Consider the following 18,208-nt stretch of genomic DNA (forward strand, 5'->3'; position numbering starts at 1 on the left):
AAAAAAAAAGATTAAAAAATGTCAGTTGCAGTCCTAGTTATAAAAGCATGCACTATGCAGAATGGCTCCTTTTACAGTGTTATATTCTTATATATACACATATCAATATAACTGACGCATGAGGTGTAAGTAGGATTTTAATGTAGCTGGTGAAAGCAGAGCTTAGCTGCAGCTATTCATGTTTTATTAACAGATTATATGTGTTATATGTAAAATCTTCATCTAAATAGAATCTGGTGACTCTAGATATAAAATAAATGCAGCAGAATAATAAAGTACAGAATTTCCCTCTGAAATGTCTTAAGAGTGGAAGTATAATATAAAGTTGCAGGAAATGCCCTCAGGTACTATGGACTTCTGACTAAAACCATCTGCTCAAATGCATTTAATTTCCTTTTTCTTACTCATGTTTGTACAGTGGTGTCTTCAGTGTATTGTATGTGGTGTGAAAGGTGAAAGTTAAAATACACCGTGGTACTGACACTGCACCTGGAGTCAAATTCAGCCAGAAAACAGCAGGTTTCATCTCCAGTAATGTGACATGATGAAGCCCTGTTCCGCATTTAAAACACTTAGAAGCCCTGACAGCTTCTGGCCTCAATCTTCACAGAATCAAGATTAAATGCTTCCTGTTTGCAGGTGGTTTCCAGCAGCAGCTGGATAATCTGTTTCACTTCTGTCAGTTTTGAACAATGACAGCTAGGGTAAAAATGAAATTACAAGCGAGGTCCAGATGGCAGAAATGTGTTTAAATTTGTGCCAGACACCGGTGATGCCAAACACATTAAAAAGCTAAAGTCGTTTATGGAAACATAACAATCTGGCAGAAATGGTGAGGTGTGAAACTCTTCAGCCAGTTCAGAAAATCCAAAGATGTGTAGTGCAGATTTAAAAAAGAGAAAGTGAAAGGAGAGTGCATTAAATAGAGAAAAAAAAAAGAAGAGCAACAACTGTTTATGGAATTACGAGTGTATTGAAAATATTGTGAATATTATTTCAGAATAGAGTACAGTTTAAATTTGACATAATCATTCAGACTGACAACCTTTTGATCCTCCTTTGTCATTAGGAAAATGTAGATTTTGGCGCTCTGAACAGCGGGAGTTGTTTGCATGGCTTGCGATATCATTGGGTTCGGTTAAGTGCTGTGAACATTCCTCATGACAGCACTTTTTGTTTGGAGGTTTTTTTTTCAGATGGAGATGCGGTGATGGGCTAAAACTAGTTGGCACATCCATCGGGGCTCATATTTTTGCAAGTTTGAACACTCGTGCCAGGTGTTAAGTTTGTATCTGATTCTTCGGAACGAAACCTCTATCCTCTGTTTGCATTTACAGCACCTTGATTGTTGTCATGCTACCCTTTTGCCTAAATTAAATGCTTGTGTGGTTTAAGAATAAAAACAATGTTCCACCTGGTGCTTCGGCCTGTAAACATGGACCTCGGTCAGATTTCAGATTTGTTTTCTGGTTCTTGAGCATTTCTTTGTCTTAACTGACAGGACGTGAAGAAGATCAGGAATGGATTCAAGTCATAAGGCATTAGGTAGTGTCCTGACTCTTAGGAAAAAAATAAACAGGTGCTCCAATTTTGATATATTTTACGAGACTGTTAACCAAATCTTGGAATGCAGAAAACTGGTTCTGGTTAGAATAATATTTTTTTAGTCAATAAGAAAAAAAAAAAAGAAGAAATAAATACATAAATAATATAAGCATTCCTCACACCAGAAAGATGAACATTAACATTGATGCACCTGAATTTTTTTTTAATGACAATCAGCTTTGTAGGACATCAAAGGGAAACCAGACCCTGTCTCACCACCAAATCACCACGGCAACAGTTCTGGTGATCCAAAAAAGCAATGCAGCTCTGCAGTATGTTACAAAAATAGATGCAGTTCTGCCCCGACAGAACACCTCACTACGGAACCTCCGGTATATATCATCGTGCATGGGTGGCGTGTTGTTTTGTAACACCAGAACTGTCGCGTGACTGGCTGCTGCTGCTGCTGCGCCGGCCAATGAGATCAACCAGTGGTCTCTGCTGCAGATTTTGTTTCAGGACAAAAGAGGGACATGTTGCATAAAGAGGAAGCGAAGCCGCACCGACGCCACAATGTTAAAAAACTTCCACTATCATGAAGCAATATATATCGACTTAGTGTGCTCTAGTGGACCGTAGAGATGGTTATAAAAATGTCACAAAATTGGCACTAAATATTTATTAAAAACACAACAAAAAAAAGCCAATTAAGCATCGCATTGCTCCACGTTAAAATGACATTTATCATTTAGGGTTAATATTGAATGGCAGTTTTGATTTAATGATAAATGTGTCCCTTATATTGTCCTGAGAAAGCTCTATCCAAATATCACACACACACACTAGATGTATGTGTTAAGCTCTATGCTTGTTTTCTGCAGAAGACAACCAAGTTACACACGGAAACACACAACTGCACGACTGGGTTTCCGTACAATTTTGGCAAACTGGTTGCCAGTATAGTCAGGTCATAGGAGGATGGTCTGGGTTCCCTCACAACTCCATTATGTGCCATATTTCATTAAAGCCAAATCACGTTTTTTTTTTTTATTATTATTATTTTTCAGATCTTAGAGCGCTCAAAAAGTTAATTTATATCAGAACTGTAAAATCTTGCTGTAATCAGCAATAAAGGCAACAGTCTCCAATCAGTATCAGACCGTATCAGTTGAAACATTGTCACTCTATATTTGAGTGCTCCACTTGTTGATTAATAATTGAGTAATACTTACATAAAAATGATTGGCTACATGACTGACCTTGCATGAAGAATGCACACCAAAGTGGCAAAACAGCGGAGAATGAAGTTGACTTTTAAAATGAATCTACTTCAAAATCTAAAACATCTTTGCAAGACCTTAGCCTGACTGAACAATAGAAACCAAGGCCAAGAGCTTAGCAAAATGTGTGTGTTTTTTTTTTTTTTATCCATCTTTAAAGAATTTCTTTAGTTACAGCTACAAAAACCACAAAAACAAGCAAAATGTGGTCAAGGCCCTCATGAAGCGGACTGTTATCCTCAGAGGATGAGAAATGTATAGCTGTCAAAGGACTGTGAGGCGTCTTCTTTTCAACTCGTTTTGCCTTGAAGCTGATCGCGATTTAACAATCTTAGCCACTCCGGTGGCTGCCATCACCAGTGCGTTGTATTCGGGCCATGACCATCTCGTGGGACACTCTCTTGCAGTCCTTGGCCAGGCCCAAGAAGCACATGAAGTCGATGAAACAAGTGGTAAGGTTCAACTTGCAGCCAAACTCGCTGGTTGCATAATCATAGGGGAACGTGTGGTGGTAATTGTGAAATCCTTCACCTGTAAGGGACAGGAAACAGTGGTCAGTGATTCATGCTAAAACCGATGTGGCATGGTATATCAGAAATGTCACATCAGCAAAAGTTGCAAAAGTTTCTCATGCTACTTAAATCTACCAAAGAGGTTGTGTCTTTGCCAGTTTGTCTGTTAGTTAGCAAGATATCTCCCAAACTGTTGCACAGATTTCAGAGAAATTTGACGGAAAGTTGAGCCATGGGCCAAGAAAGACCTGATTATTTTTTGGTTTGGATAGGTGGCCATTTGTTTTTTGTTTTGGCCCATAACAACTGAATAATGGCTCATGGTTAGCATAGTACTGAAGTCCCCATCAACCACTGATGAGACCTATTGTAGAGTTTGATTCAAACACAATAAACACAATTGGCTGTGTTTGAGGGTGGGACTGGCTGCATTTGGGACTCTAACTGGTTGGTTGGCGCACAACACCTTAAGTATACTGACACCTTAAAAGTGCAGTGTGTAGAATTTAGTGGCATCTAGAGGAACAGACTTGCAGAAATGGAATATAATATTCATAAGTATGTTTTAATGAGTGTATAATCACCTGAAAATAAGAATTGCTGTGTTTTCGTTACCTTACAATGAGCCCTTTATATCAACATACGGGAGCAGGTCCTCTACCTATGGAGGCCGCTATGTTGTACCGCCAGGTTTTAACAGTAGCCCTGAACAGATAAACCAAACAATGGCTCTAGAGAGGGCCTTTCATGTTTTTCGTGAGTTTTCCGGCTACTGTAGGTTCTCCTACACGCTTGGAAGGGGAGGGTGAGGGGAGGGGTATTCAGTTAGTTGCAATCTGCAACCTCACCACTAGATGCCACTAAATTCTACACACTGGTCCTTTAACGTAACCCTACAGTTTCTGTTTCTGAAACCGCCAATCCGACTTTCACACCCTCTTCACGCAGCAGTAGGCCAGGTATGTAGAGGTGAGAATGTGGGTTTGAACTCTCTTTTTTCATTATTTATAACTATTTCTACCACTTTTTGTATGTGCTGTATAAATGAGTGCAACATTATGAAGGCCTTCAAGGAAGGATTGTTCAAAAGTGTGTACGCTGCTTTCCCCATTTGAACATTTATCATATCTTGTCCCTCTCTGTGATGGCAGGCTTTTGATATTCCATACCGTTTTCCTACCATTGGTTGCCAAAATTCTTTCATACTTTGACCTACAACCAAATGCAACCAAATGTAGGCAACATGTGTCCATATCAACTCCAGTCAATCCCACAAAAGTTAAAGGAAATTTTACACAATTCATCCATGTTCTAATACTCCTGGACAGGATTTAGGTATTCCCCAAAAACACAACAAGAATCAACACTGTAAAGCATTATCTTTTGAATTACTCCTTTGTCCTTTGTGGCTCTAAGCTACTATTCTAATTCTCTCTATATATTTTCGTATATTCAAAGAGAGCACAATTTTTTCGTACCTATAGCGCTGAACGTGACAAACTTGTTCTCCCTGGGGTTGATGTTGTGGTCATAGGGCCTGTTACCCCACATGTGAGCCGCACTGTTGACCAGCCAGGTGGCATTCAGCACCAAAGTGTACCTCAACAGAGCCGGGATGAAGTATGCCACCCACAGAGACTCCCCCCAAAAGTACCAAGGCACGAACATGGGGACGAAGAAACACATGAGCAGCACAGACGGCTTGTAATACCTGTTGAGGAGACAGAGTGGGTGGAGAACAGAAAGAATGAATGTGTTTACCTAGTACAACATTAACATTAAATACACACAAATGCCCTACTTGTCAGAGCTGAGATTGTTCACTTTCTTATTCTCCTCCAAATGACACAGTTTTCATTCAGGCCAACATCATGTCAATCTGAACATGCATGAATGACATCTTAATAACTGTCACCTTGTTAAACCAGAAGGACTACCTGCACTGCAGACAACTCTGCAGCAACGGTAGGTAAGACATAGTAGGGAGAGGAGTTTTTCTTTCTTTGCTCTTTATTTGTATTTGATATATTATCAGAAAATTAGATTTTGATGCCCAATTCTGCTTGGTTACCATGTACACTTCCTGCCACAAGTACAATGCACTTTTTTAAACTTTAGACTTTATATGAATTGTAAAATTAATTATTGATTGCAGCTACTTACGTTCTTTGAAACATTACAACTTTGTCAGCCATCAGATCTTTGAGCTCCAGCTTGCGTCCTTTCTCAATGACATCAGGGTGTTTGCGCACCAAGAGCCAGCCAATGTGAGCAAAGAAGAAGCCCCGGACGGCGTTGTGAGGGTCAGCATCTGTCTCTGAGTATTTGTGATGAACCCTGTGGTCTCGAGCCCATTCAAAGATATCATTCTGCGGGTTGAGGTTAAGATTGAGGTTACATACACTGTAGACTCAACATGGTACTTACAGATAATGGAAACAGCTATTATCAGGACTTAAGCTTTAGGTGTGTGCTTGTGTGCTGTGTGTATACAAGAGTGACTGCAGATGTGTGTGATCCTTTTTTTGGTACCTGAAATGCCATGGAGTTAGCAACACCAAGAAAGATCCTTAGAGGTAATGTGGCCTTGTAGGATCTGTGACTCCACAGGCGGTGAGCTCCTGCAGTAACTCCTAAAGCACTTACCAAAAAACAAAGTACGGCTGTGGGGAGAGATACATCAACAAATTAGTTTCTGGTCATTTACCCTTGTCACTAGCACTCCTGGCACTAATACTCTACACTACACTACAATGCAACTGTGGAGGCAATCCTGCAACAGGTGATATTAAATTATTTATGTACTACGGCATTTGCTCACTACACTGTAGTTTGTATGGCCTTCTCTTCTCATCGCAGGCAGCATATTTGTGAATTAGCTCCAAAATTTCCTTCACAATATGATAAAATACATCATACTAGCTCCCCTGCACAACATTTCTAGCTGAAAATGATTAAAATTTGCTTTTGCCTGAATGGGTTTGAGCTACTCTACTTGTTTCAAGAGATTTAATAACCATGAATGAAGCAAGGCATGTTATACGGAACTGTGACATTTACTGGGTAATGTAATTACGTCATGACAGATGATGACTGACTGGATGCATAAAACCATTTGATGATTGCTCGTACGATAAGACTGGAAGCTTTACAATCTATTCAAAAGTGGTTTTGAACAATGAGATATACACATCTCAGATAATTCTTGCAAAATGTGCAAAGTAATGAAGAATTATGCAAATTAAGAAATTATATTGCTTCTCTTTTCAGTCACTTTTTAAAAAGCTATTTAATAAAAACTCCACACAAGTAAAACTCATGTTCTGACAAGCATGCACTGTACATTTTTCGGGTTTGACAATACATGCTGTGACATCTCTAATCTCTAATGATCTATAATCCCCCTCCATGCAGAATACTGGCAGGATCATGCACAAATTTAAGCAATCACCTTTTTTTTCCCATACACCAATGTGGGCGAGCGTGATGACATAACAGCTGTGATTTATGCTTACCACTAACAGAAAATGCCAACTTTCAATCAACACTGTAACAGGTTTTTTTTTTTTTTTACTTACACCAAAGCAAGGTCAACGGAGCTGCTGAAGGGATGAGCAATACGCCGTACAGGGCACCTATATGCAATAGAGTCATCAATATGACATTTTTCCATACGATGATCGTGGGAGGTTTTGGGCCTTCTTTCTCTTTGTATGTGTGATCAAACGCATCTTCCCTGGTGGCCTCTGGAAGAACATTTCCGTTGCTGGGCTTGTGCTGCTTCTTCTCCAACGCCTCCGCCTCCGTCATCGTGGCTGCGGTTTGTGTGATGCTCTGACCGGCAATAATAACAATTTAAAAAACAAAGAAATCTTTAATGTCAGTCTTTTTCGTCCGGAGCCAACGTCATGTAGGCTAAAACACCTTCAAACGGTGAATATGTTAATTTTTTTAATGCTAGCTAGCCCGGTTAGCTAGCTGGCGCTGCTGGTGAGGAAGAGGATGGTAAATAACGTTATGATGCTGACACACGACATTCGCCGCGTTGCATAACATTTAAAATACAGCTGTTAGGAGGGGAAGAAAACGAACGGTATATTGATAACTCACCTGACAAAAGCAAAAGGAGTGTAAGGCTGGTGATGTCGCCGCTCTGCTCAACCCAAAACTACCAGAAAAAGGGAGAGTGATAGTCGAGTCTGCAGCGAACGCATCAATGGCAGCTGGAGCTGGAGGTGCCTCGGCAGTTGCTGACCAATCAGCATTCGGATGCCGCCTCAAGCTCGGGCTCTGATTGGCTGCCTGTTTATCTGCTGTTCACCTTTTATTCATCCTCCTGCCAGATGTATATTTACCTCCTCTGGAGAGCAGCTGCTGCTGTCTAGACATGTATTGAATTAATCGCACTCATATATTTCCATTCACGCGTGGGTTAATAAGGGAATCGGCAGCGACGTGAGCAGAGCGGAGAGGTGTTAATATATACAGATGAAACTGCGAATAACATAAAGTTACTTAACTGTACATCAAACACATGCAGCGGTAGAGGAGCCCCCACCCGCCCACACAGGGAAAATACAGGCTGTCCTCATCCCAAAAATATCAATAAAAAAACCAAAAAATATCACATGACAGCGTTAAATAGGGGATATAATAAAAAATATTCAGGTAATAGTCAGTAAGGCCTGCTTAAAGGGCAGGTTCACAATTTTTCAAGTGTGTCTTAAAACAACAGTCAGGTGCCCAAATGAACACTGAAAGAAGTCTTCCTTGCTGTAATCATTATTCTTGTTCATACTGGCTTTTAAAAGATCCTTTGTTGGCCAAACTGCATGCCAAACTGAAAACCAAAGGCAACTGTGCTTTTGCTGCCCTGGCACCCAGACTTTGGAACAATCTCCCCTCTTCCAATTAAATCAGCTGAGTCTGATGACTGTTTTAAACAACATTTAAAAACCCACTTTTTTAGGATGGCCTTTCTATAACATTCGATGACTTCAACTGTTTGCTCTGGGTGGTGACTGATTGATGTACGCTTCCTGTGTTTGTATGTGGGTTATGTGTATGTATTTTTGATTTTTTTTTTCCTGTTCTGTATTGTTCTTCTTTTTTACCCTGTTTTTCTTGTTCTCTTTTACTTTCTGTGCCGATGTTGTGTAAAGCACTTAGTAACCAGTGTTATAAAAGGTGCTGTATAAATAAAGTTCTACTCACTTACTTACCTTTCAAATGTGCTTTCAATGTAAGTGATAGAGGCCAAAATCCACAGTGTGTCCACAGTCATTTTGTGCAAAAATGCATTTAAAAGTTGATCTGAAGCTTATATGAGTCCTCAGCAGTCTGAGTTCGTCATATAAAGAGGATATCTGCCACATTTACAGTCTTTTTAGCATCAAATTCCCTCTTTCTGTTTCCTCAGACAGTGTTTCCCTGTTGAGCTGTGGTAGAAGTATAATAACAAAAATAGGGACTTTGGCACTAAAAAGACAACAACATTGAAAGACATCTACTTTATTTGACTCTTTTGGATGGCTGAAGCCTCATATTAAATTCGGATAAACATTTAAAGACATTTTTGGACAGAAAGAGGGCTGTCTTGCTCCCTATCACTTACATAAGTACATTATGTAGGGATCTTCTGATGGTCAGTGTGAACAGGAGGAATGATTATGGCAAGAAAAACCTATTTTAATGTTCATTTGGGCACCTGACTGTTGTTTCAAGACACACTTGAAAAATTGTGAACACGTCCTTTAACTCACTGTTGAGTGCCACACCTACACCAAAATCTTTTGGACTGACATGAACTTTCTTTAAAGAGGAAGCATAGTTGTTGATTTGAAGGAAACACTTGTGCAAAGAGAGTATTTTAAAGACTGTGGTGTTGTATAGCCTACATCCTAAACTTCCTCTTGATATTTGGGTAATTTTATATTCATACCAGCAAATTGTCAAAACAAAAGCTAAATTTTTAGTATATATTTAGACACCCTGAAACTTAGTCAGATCTGTCAGGCCATAAGAACTATAACTATATGTCTCTCATATGAGCTAAACCCTCAAGTACCACCTTATTTCTTTTTCTTTTTTTCTTTGTCATATCTGAATCAGATAGCTTTTATCCTGTTTTCTCTGTACCTTTATTGTAATTTTGTGTTGTCAATTAATATATTTATTCCAAAAAAAAGTTGTCCGCCGCAAATATGGGAATATTTTAGGAATACCACATTTGGAAAATACCACAAGAGAACAATTATGTCATCGTTTTTATTCAGGAAGGCTTTTTCATCTTAAGTCTTGTTATTTTCTTTATGTTATATGTTTTTTAATGCTGTGGCACTTTAAGAATCGATGTGAATGAAACCTGCAGTACAAATTAAATGCATTATTATTAGTAGTATTATACAAACTTGTAACTGAATAGGAACAGGAATGCTGTTCATATATCAGTCATCTAGTGAATTTAAATCTTCATCTAAAGGCTCTGGACTGTTAAGTTCAATCAAATAAAGTCAAAAGACTAATTGTACAGTGAGGTGATGTTAAACTGTGGAGACAGCTGCAGATATATAGTTCACAGGACGCAAATTAATTTCCTCCACTCAGGACGACGGCCCTTGTTCCTGACCTACATTTGAAAACAGACGATTTGTCTTCATCTAGAGGAGAAATGAAGCAGCACAGGGAGCCATGGTGGAAACAGGGCTAGTTTACCTTTCTCTAACCCTCCATGGCAGAGGGTTTGGCTGTTGCCTCACAAATAACTCATCATCAATAAGATGAAGGAGGTGTCCTTTAAGCTTATACGTAAATTACACCTTGTAAAGCATTTTCTTAAAAGATTCAATAATGATATTGTGTTCATTTGGCTCTGCACACACTGAAACTGTGCCTCATTTATTCTGGCATTGTTACCACACTAAAAGACTGTGGCAAGAGGTTTCAAAGTTTATTAATTCATGGCTGATTTTGCTTTATTGTATAAACATGTTCTGTTTGTTTTTTTGAGTTGCAACAGAAAGAATGAAAACAAGCTTACATAATCAATCTTATTATTATCTTAGCTGGGTTTCATATTCACGAATGTAAGTTTGCCAACAAAAACCTCCACTCTTCTCTGTTTTTCATAAAGAATATGAGTAATACGTACAGACCATTAAATCTTGCACTAAAAAGAAGGCTGTAAAAACTGTTGATGAGTATATTTTTATGTCTCTATTTAACTATTCTGTTGTTTTATTTGTTTTTCTAGTCATTAGTTTTACTCTTTATTGTTTTGGGGTTTTTTGCATTTAATTTTCTTGCTATTTCCAATGTGCTGTTTGTGTGGTCAAGTTTCCAGATATCAGACAGTCACACTAACAAATTTATGCCACCAACTTTTTTGACCTGAACTATTTTTTTATATTGCATAACTGAACAATATTAAACATCAATAGACATATATGCCAAGAGTTTAGGGGTATATGAACTACAGATGGGTGACAAATTAAAGGAAAAACCAACATAAAGTGTCTTAGTAAGGTGGGCCACCACATGCTGCCAGAGCAGCTTCAATCTGTCTGTCTCTGAACTCTTCTAGAGGGATGAACACCATTCTTCAAAAAGATATTTCCTCATTTGGTGTTTTGATGATGGTGGTGGAGAGTGCTGTCTGACACGTCAGTCCAAAATCCCCCATAGGCTCTCACTCATTTTCATCCTGGAAGAGACCACTCCCATCAGGATAGAAGTGTTTCATCATAGGATAAAGGTGATGACTCAGAACAACTTTGTTTTGATTAACAGTGATCCTTCCCTCTAAGGGGGACAAGTGGACCCAAACCATGCCAGAAAAATGCCCCCCAAAGCATAACAGAGCCACCAGATCTCCTCAATGCAGGGGTCAAGCATTCAGACCTGTACCAGTTTTTCCTTTTGTCACCTGTCTGTAAACACAAAAGCACATTTACACACACATTCTTTCTGTAGCAAAAACACGAAGATCACAGTTTAATCTTTACTAAAAATGTTTAGGTAACATGTTGAACAATAGGACACAAACATATTGTTTTACTTGAAAGTATGAGTTTTTGCCTTTGTTAAATGATGGCATTAATAAAGTTCAAAATTATCTGTTTGATTTTGTGTCATTTTTATAGCAGTATTTAACAGTGGCACTATTTACACCTAGAGCACTCAATTTACCCCATCCCCATGCTCATTTTACCCCTTCCTTGGGGCAAGTTGTGCCACTTTTTTAATAGGTCATTGTTCTAAAACCATAATAATTAGATAACTTGTTTTAATTTCCATGGGTACACAACAACCTGAGGTATATATAGTAACTATTATTTGAAACAAATACACTTTTGAAAGTGGTTAAAAAGTGTTACCCCGTTCTCCCCTACTGCTTATGTTCTGAACTGCAGACGTCACACAAACTAAACAGCACATCTTTGTAAAGTAATGAAAACTGAACAGAAATGTTATAATGAATGTATTGGGCAAATTCTTTCCTAAGAATAATAGTATAAAGACATCTCCAAAACAAGTGGATGGTTGTTTATCAAGTCCACAGAAAGAACAATTAATATCAATGTCATTTAATATTTTTTGCAAATAATGTTTTGCTGGATAGCATCGACGGATAAGTTTGAAACAGACATCTCGAGATTTGTTACGTGTTTATGCCATACATCCGTGGTTTACGCCACCAACTATTTGCAGCATCCCGGTGGCGTCATCAGCCGGCGCCTTTATTTACTTATGGTCCAGTTAGCTCACTGTTAGCCGCCTGTGGTTAGCCGCCTGCTGCAATGGAGGTAAACAGGGACGAAGCGGAGCGCTGCATCGACATTGCAACTGCGGCGTTAACCAACGAGCAGCCGGAGAAGGCGCAGAGGTTCCTGGAGAAGGCTCAGAGACTGTTCCCGACAGAAAAGGCGAAGGGTAAGTTACATAAAAGATGGCCTAGCCGAGGTCAGCTCAGCAGCATCACCTGCAGCATCACCTGCAGCATCCCAGATGAGATCTGCAGCGCATGTAGCCGCGGCCTGTGATAGCAGACAAGCAAACAGGCTCAGTTACTGTGTTCACATGAGTCATGTTGTTATTTCAAGACAAGAATAACAGCAAACCACTCCTGCTGTGGCTGTTAAATATTCTGTTTTTCTGCTCAGCCTAAAACAGATGTGGTTAAAGGTGTCGGTGATGCAGTTGTCAGCTAAGCCTAGAAGTCAGTCACCATCACGGACAAGTATACTCAAGTAAAAGTATAAATACTGTCGTCTAAAAATATAGCATTGCAAATAAAAGTCCAGAATTCAAAATGTTACTTAAAAAAGTACAGAAGTATTATCAACATAATGTACCTAAAGTATCAAAAGTACTCATTATGCAGAGTGTCTTCTTTTAGAGTGTTATATTATTATAGGATATTATATTGTTGTTTTTATTACTAACAAATACATGTAAGAGCATTGCAATGTTGTAGTTCATCAATGTGGAGCCAGTTTTAGATACTTTGGAGAGATTAATAGTAATAGTGCTGCATCATTTTTATATAAGTGTGTAATATGTTTTTATTATAATAATATTCACTATGTATATAGCACCTTTCACAAAAGAAAAGAGCTGATAATTTAAACAACAGTGAGGCTATTCTATCTAACTATCTATCTATCTATATAAAATGTTAATCTGAAGAGTATATGTGGCAAATAATTGTAGTGAAGTGAAAAAAATTACAATATTTCCCTCTGAAATGCAATGGAGTCGAAGTACAAAGTGGCATAAAATGGAAATGCTCAAGTAAAAGCACAAGTACCTCAAATTTGTACTTGTGTACAGTACTTGAGTACATGTACTACTTAGTTAGAGTCCACAATTGACAGTTGATATGGATGGTGTATTATCAATATTATGATACATACTGTATAACATGTAATTGTATAGGATTATTGGATATGAAACTAGCTGATATTTTGATTATTAGGTGAAGGGTGTGAGGTTTGATCTTACGAGACTATATTACAGTTAATGACAACATTCTTACTATTTTAGCAGAGCTATGATATAGTCAGCTATCTATATTATATCTGAATTTCTGTCTCAAAAATGTATTATTTGTATTTTTTCCTTAAAAGCACATGCAGTTGTCCCTAAAATATTGTCATTCCATTTTTCTTTTACCATGTGAGGTTATTGTTACTGCAGCATTATGACACATAGCTCAAATGTGTTTTGGGGGGATATTAAAGGCTTCACTACTGCTCTACTTTAGTTACTCTATTCTAAATTTATTCTATTTATTTGTTTTAGTGGTTTATTTAACAGGGATAGTGCACATTAATAAACATTGCTGTAAATGCGCCAGAGTTAGTCAAGAGGCTATTTTTCATCTGTAGTCTCTAGACAGATGTTACAAAGTCACCCTGAAAACAATATAAAATTAAAAATTACAGTTATTTAGATGATTTATATGCATGCAGAGCAATAATAAAAAAGAGAGGAGATATTATTCTTTGTAAAAATATCATACAGGACATTATACTCCATTGTCAGGTACCAATTAAAACATGCGACAGACACACAATATAATAAATATATCATGGAGCAACATTGGCTAATCTTTTGAATAAAATACATGAACAATTAAGATATTTCATCACATTAATGCAAAAATCATATAAAATCCTATATAATATGAAGTAGTCTTGCTCATTGATATGCAGCATTTCCCACAATGTCCATATACACACAGAGATATTACTCTAAACATATTGCTACTGCTGTATCTGCAAAATCTCTTGCAGTTGAGAAATTTTTATCATCTCATGTCTCATAGCCGTGGTCAAAAAATAGAAAAATCTGCCTTCAGCTGTGCCTCTTCATGTCGAATGCTTGTTTGAATATCTTGTGATGATCGCAACACTGTTATTGTTTGTTCTCACAGCATTGTTGGACCTAATAGCAAAGAATGGATTTACATCCAGACAAGGTGCTCACTCAGACTTCAGCGGGGTCTCAGGGCCTCGACAGCGACAGACCACCAGTGAGAACACCAGACCTGAAGAAAAGCCTGCAGAAACCTCAAAATCCTACAGCGCAGATCAGCTGGATGCTGTGAGGAGGTACTTAGGCCTGATAATCGTGTAAATTTGTGTATTCTATGGGTTTATTGATGTGCACCATGATATATCACTAGACACTGAGAATCGTATGCTCTCTGCACAGGATAAAACAATGTAAAGACTTCTATGAAATTCTCGGGGTACAGAAAGACGCCTCTGAGGACGAACTCAAAAGATCATATAGAAAACTTGCTCTGAAATTCCATCCAGACAAGAATCATGCCCCAGGTGCAACGGAGGCATTTAAAGGTAATCTCAATGAACTCGTTACAGGCTATGGCTAATTATGAGTACATAGTATGACAAAGATTTCTCAGTTTACACTTTTAGCCCTCCTTTATGATGCTCAAACATAGCATGACTTCATAATTTGTCATTTCCAACAGCTATCGGGAATGCGTATGCTGTTCTGAGTAACACCAACAAAAGAAGACAGTATGATCAGTGCGGAGAGGAGAGGAGGCATCCTTCAAGGCACGGACCAGACGATGGCAGCTTTGAGCCTGATATCTCACCTGAAGACCTCTTTAATATGTTCTTTGGAGGAGGTTACCCATCAAGTAAGTTTCACTCTTTTCTCTTTTCATACCAAACTTGTGAGACGCAGTATTTTCATTGTAATACATGGTTTCTTTATACATGGTTATGATTTATGTATAAAGTGTTAACTACATGTGTTTTATGTAGGCAATGCCAATGTATACACCAATGGGAGGATGCGTTACCAAAGGCCAGAGAGAAGAGAGCGACAGCGAGATGTAAGTTCGATGCTATTATTAGAGCTCCTGCACACTGCAGATTTGCAAATAATGTAGTCTGCTATGTTAAACAGCAGGGGGAGACATTGAGTCATGTTTGAATTCAGCTGCATTCAATGTTTTTCAGAGAATTTGAAAGCAAAAAAGCAGTGAGATATGTTTTGGAATCAGCTGTAATGTCGTTGAATGATTGAAATACTTTTTGTTTTTTGCAGGGAGGCCTCGCTCTCTTCGTGCAGGTCATGCCCATCCTCATCCTGGTTATCGTGTCGGCCCTCAGTCAGATAATGGTGAACAGTCCCCCCTACAGCCTCAGCTTCAGGCCGTAAGTGTGATCCCTGTTCTGAACGCCTGCCTAAGAAGGATGTAAAATAACACGGCTAACTGTTGTTTTGCATATTTGCGAAGGGACTGTGATTGAAGATTATCTTCAAGTTACATAACCGGCAGCATAATCCAGCTCAGGTTTATTTCATAATTGTTAATTGTTATCTTTTCATGCTATTTTTGTCACTGATTTATAGATTAACTGAGCTAAAAATATATTTTCTTTCATAATATTTGCAGTTATAACGCTCTCTGAGGCAGATCCATTGTTTTGGATTTTTCAGTTTGTTGTTTGTTTTTTAAAAAAGAACATTTTAATGCCGCCTCTCTTTGTTCCAAATCATCACAGACCTCTTCTGTACTTGTAAGGATTGCTGGCTCCATGTGCCTGCCCTCTCTTTCCATGTCTGCCTTTTGTGTTTTTAGAAACACTTCTGCAGTTTCTGCCCTCGTCTGTGAGCCGCTATCGGTCATGAGTCATTTTAACAGAGACGGATGGTGCCAGATCTGTCATCCTCGTGCTGCGTTCAGTCATATGATATGTCTCTCACACTTTGTCCTATCATCCCGACAGGTCAGCAGGTTACACTCAGAAGAGGCTGACTGAGACCCTGAAGGTGCCATATTATGTGGGGGAGCAGTTTCCCAAAGAGTTCACTGGAGTGAATCTGAAGAATTTGGAGCGGACTGTGGAGGATGATTATATTTCCAACCTTCGCAACAATTGTTGGAAGGAGAAACAACAAAGTATGTTTGCCAGGAAGACAAATTATTCTTGTTATTGACCATTTATGTCATTAACAGTTCTGGGAAAAGAGTTAAAACATATTCTGATGCCCTCATATATATTTCATGAAGTGTTTCTGTTGGTTTCTTGCAGAGGAAGGCATGCTGTACAGAGCTCGCTATTTTGGAGACACCGATCTATACCAAAGAGCACAGCGAGCTCGCACTCCAAGCTGCGTCAAGCTGTCTGAGATCACAGCTTCGTTACATGGTTGAGGCTGCTTTCAAAGTTAAAAAAGCAAGTTCTTCAGACTAAGAAAATGTTCTTATTTCTAAACACATATGAATAGATCAACCTGCATGTTTAGTTTAATTTAATAAATTAAAGTTTTCTCCCTTTTTTTTTGTTTCTTTCTTGTCTCCAGGTGTTCAGAATCACCACAAAAGAATATTGGCTGTAAATAAATGAGCTTTAACAATCTGAAGACGACTCAACAAGCAACACAAACAAACCAGCACCGACCTACATGGAAATATGGGAAACTGAAACTGACCACATACATATTTGAAATAATTTCTGCAGTATTAGTATGTGGAATTAATAATATAATGTTAATATACTGTTTTAAAATAGAAGAGCCATTTTAAATAGCTTGTCCTCTAGACAGGATATGGGTTTCGATAACCTCAAAGCCCCGGTTTTGACTGGGAGCCAGGAAGCTGGCAGAGGCCCCTTCATGGTTTTTTTGCACGAATGCAGTATGAAACCAGAATAGTAGTGATGATAGATATAACTTGTACGGATGTTATTTATGTAGCAGATGATTAGATACCACAGTGAACGCTTCCTCTTTTTTTTTTTTATGCAGTCAAATCAGTAAGTTTGAGAGATATTTCGCGGTTTGACTTCAATTGCACATTCTAACCTTCTGAAACTATGCAGGAATAATGTGAATATACACTCATGTCTAGAGCTTGTCAGACACTTGAACACCTGAGATTTGTCTTCTTTGCTGTGTGTGTGTGCGTATGAAAATATTTATGAAATGTCCCATTTCACTTTACCTCCTTTAACTGTATTAAGGGTAGAATCGTAATACTGTAACTTGATGGCTCTTCACAACAAATGCCAAGGGAATGAGAGACGTGCCTGTCCACAAAGTGGGACTTAAACAAGTTCTAGTTTTGGAGTGTAATGTCTCTGATAAACATTATCTGTTGGAAAAAGCAATTTTTTTTGTCACACTTTTAAGTTAATAGTATGCTATTTATTGTTAAATTATTTGTATTATTTATTTAAAAATGGATTATCCGGCTAGGAAAACGGTACAGACCTTGTTCACTTTTTCCACCATGTTTTTACTCCCAGAATGAAAATAAATATGGATGCTTAAACGTGTTGGGAGTGACTCATCGTTCAGAGCAGAACAAAATGTGGAGACAAAAGCTCAGTCAGCACATTCAGCAAATAAAATTTGCCGGCTGGCCTGGCTGGCTGAGAGTTGGAACTGGAAACATGGCTGGGTGCACGTTCACATTTTTGGGGGACGTGCAGCATGTGCCCAGCAGGAACTGCAGCGTCACATCCTTTCACCGCAAATGTACTCAGCTGTTTTCAGCAGCTGTTGCGTCAATGCTTTCTGATTTTGACTCACCAGATTTCGGTTTGGCAAATTGCGTACTTTTTCTTTAGAAGTGAATCTTTGCACATAGCCGAGTGCGACGTGCCTGTCAGCTGATCTGTTTCACTAAACAATTGCATGTTATTCTTCACTCCAATAGGTTTCTGACTATAGATTGTCAAAGAATAGGCATACAGCTACATCAAAGGATAAGTTCACAACTTTCAACTCTGTCCTAAAACAATAGTCAGCTGCCCAAATGAACATTTTCTTTTGCATTTTTCTTGCTGTAATCATTCCTCCTGTTCATACTGGCCATTTAAG

At 38.5% G+C, this 18,208-nt stretch overlaps 2 protein-coding genes across 2 annotated transcripts; one reads left to right on the forward strand and one right to left on the reverse strand.

The window, feature by feature from the left end:
• Nucleotides 1-953: 953 nt before the first annotated feature.
• scd (stearoyl-CoA desaturase (delta-9-desaturase)) lies at nt 954-7,596 on the reverse strand. Its single transcript, XM_067575795.1, has 6 exons — nt 7,448-7,596; nt 6,916-7,171; nt 5,870-6,000; nt 5,501-5,706; nt 4,816-5,048; nt 954-3,356 (listed from the first exon to the last, which is right to left on the reverse strand). The coding sequence occupies exons 2-6, from the start codon at nt 7,145-7,147 to the stop codon at nt 3,157-3,159; spliced, it is 1,002 nt and encodes a 333-aa protein (XP_067431896.1). The 5' UTR covers nt 7,148-7,171; nt 7,448-7,596; the 3' UTR covers nt 954-3,156.
• Nucleotides 7,597-12,063: 4,467 nt separating this feature from the next.
• On the forward strand, nt 12,064-17,657 carry dnajb12b (DnaJ heat shock protein family (Hsp40) member B12b). The gene is made up of 8 exons (XM_067576499.1): nt 12,064-12,268; nt 14,274-14,451; nt 14,555-14,700; nt 14,838-15,011; nt 15,139-15,209; nt 15,425-15,534; nt 16,111-16,283; nt 16,417-17,657. Exons 1-8 carry the CDS (start codon nt 12,136-12,138, stop codon nt 16,536-16,538), a joined length of 1,107 nt encoding a protein of 368 aa, XP_067432600.1. The 5' UTR covers nt 12,064-12,135; the 3' UTR covers nt 16,539-17,657.
• The last annotated feature ends 551 nt before the right edge of the window (nt 17,658-18,208 follow it).

This window comes from Thunnus thynnus, chromosome 20, assembly GCF_963924715.1.
Source record: "Thunnus thynnus chromosome 20, fThuThy2.1, whole genome shotgun sequence".
Classification (NCBI taxonomy): domain Eukaryota; kingdom Metazoa; phylum Chordata; class Actinopteri; order Scombriformes; family Scombridae; genus Thunnus; species Thunnus thynnus.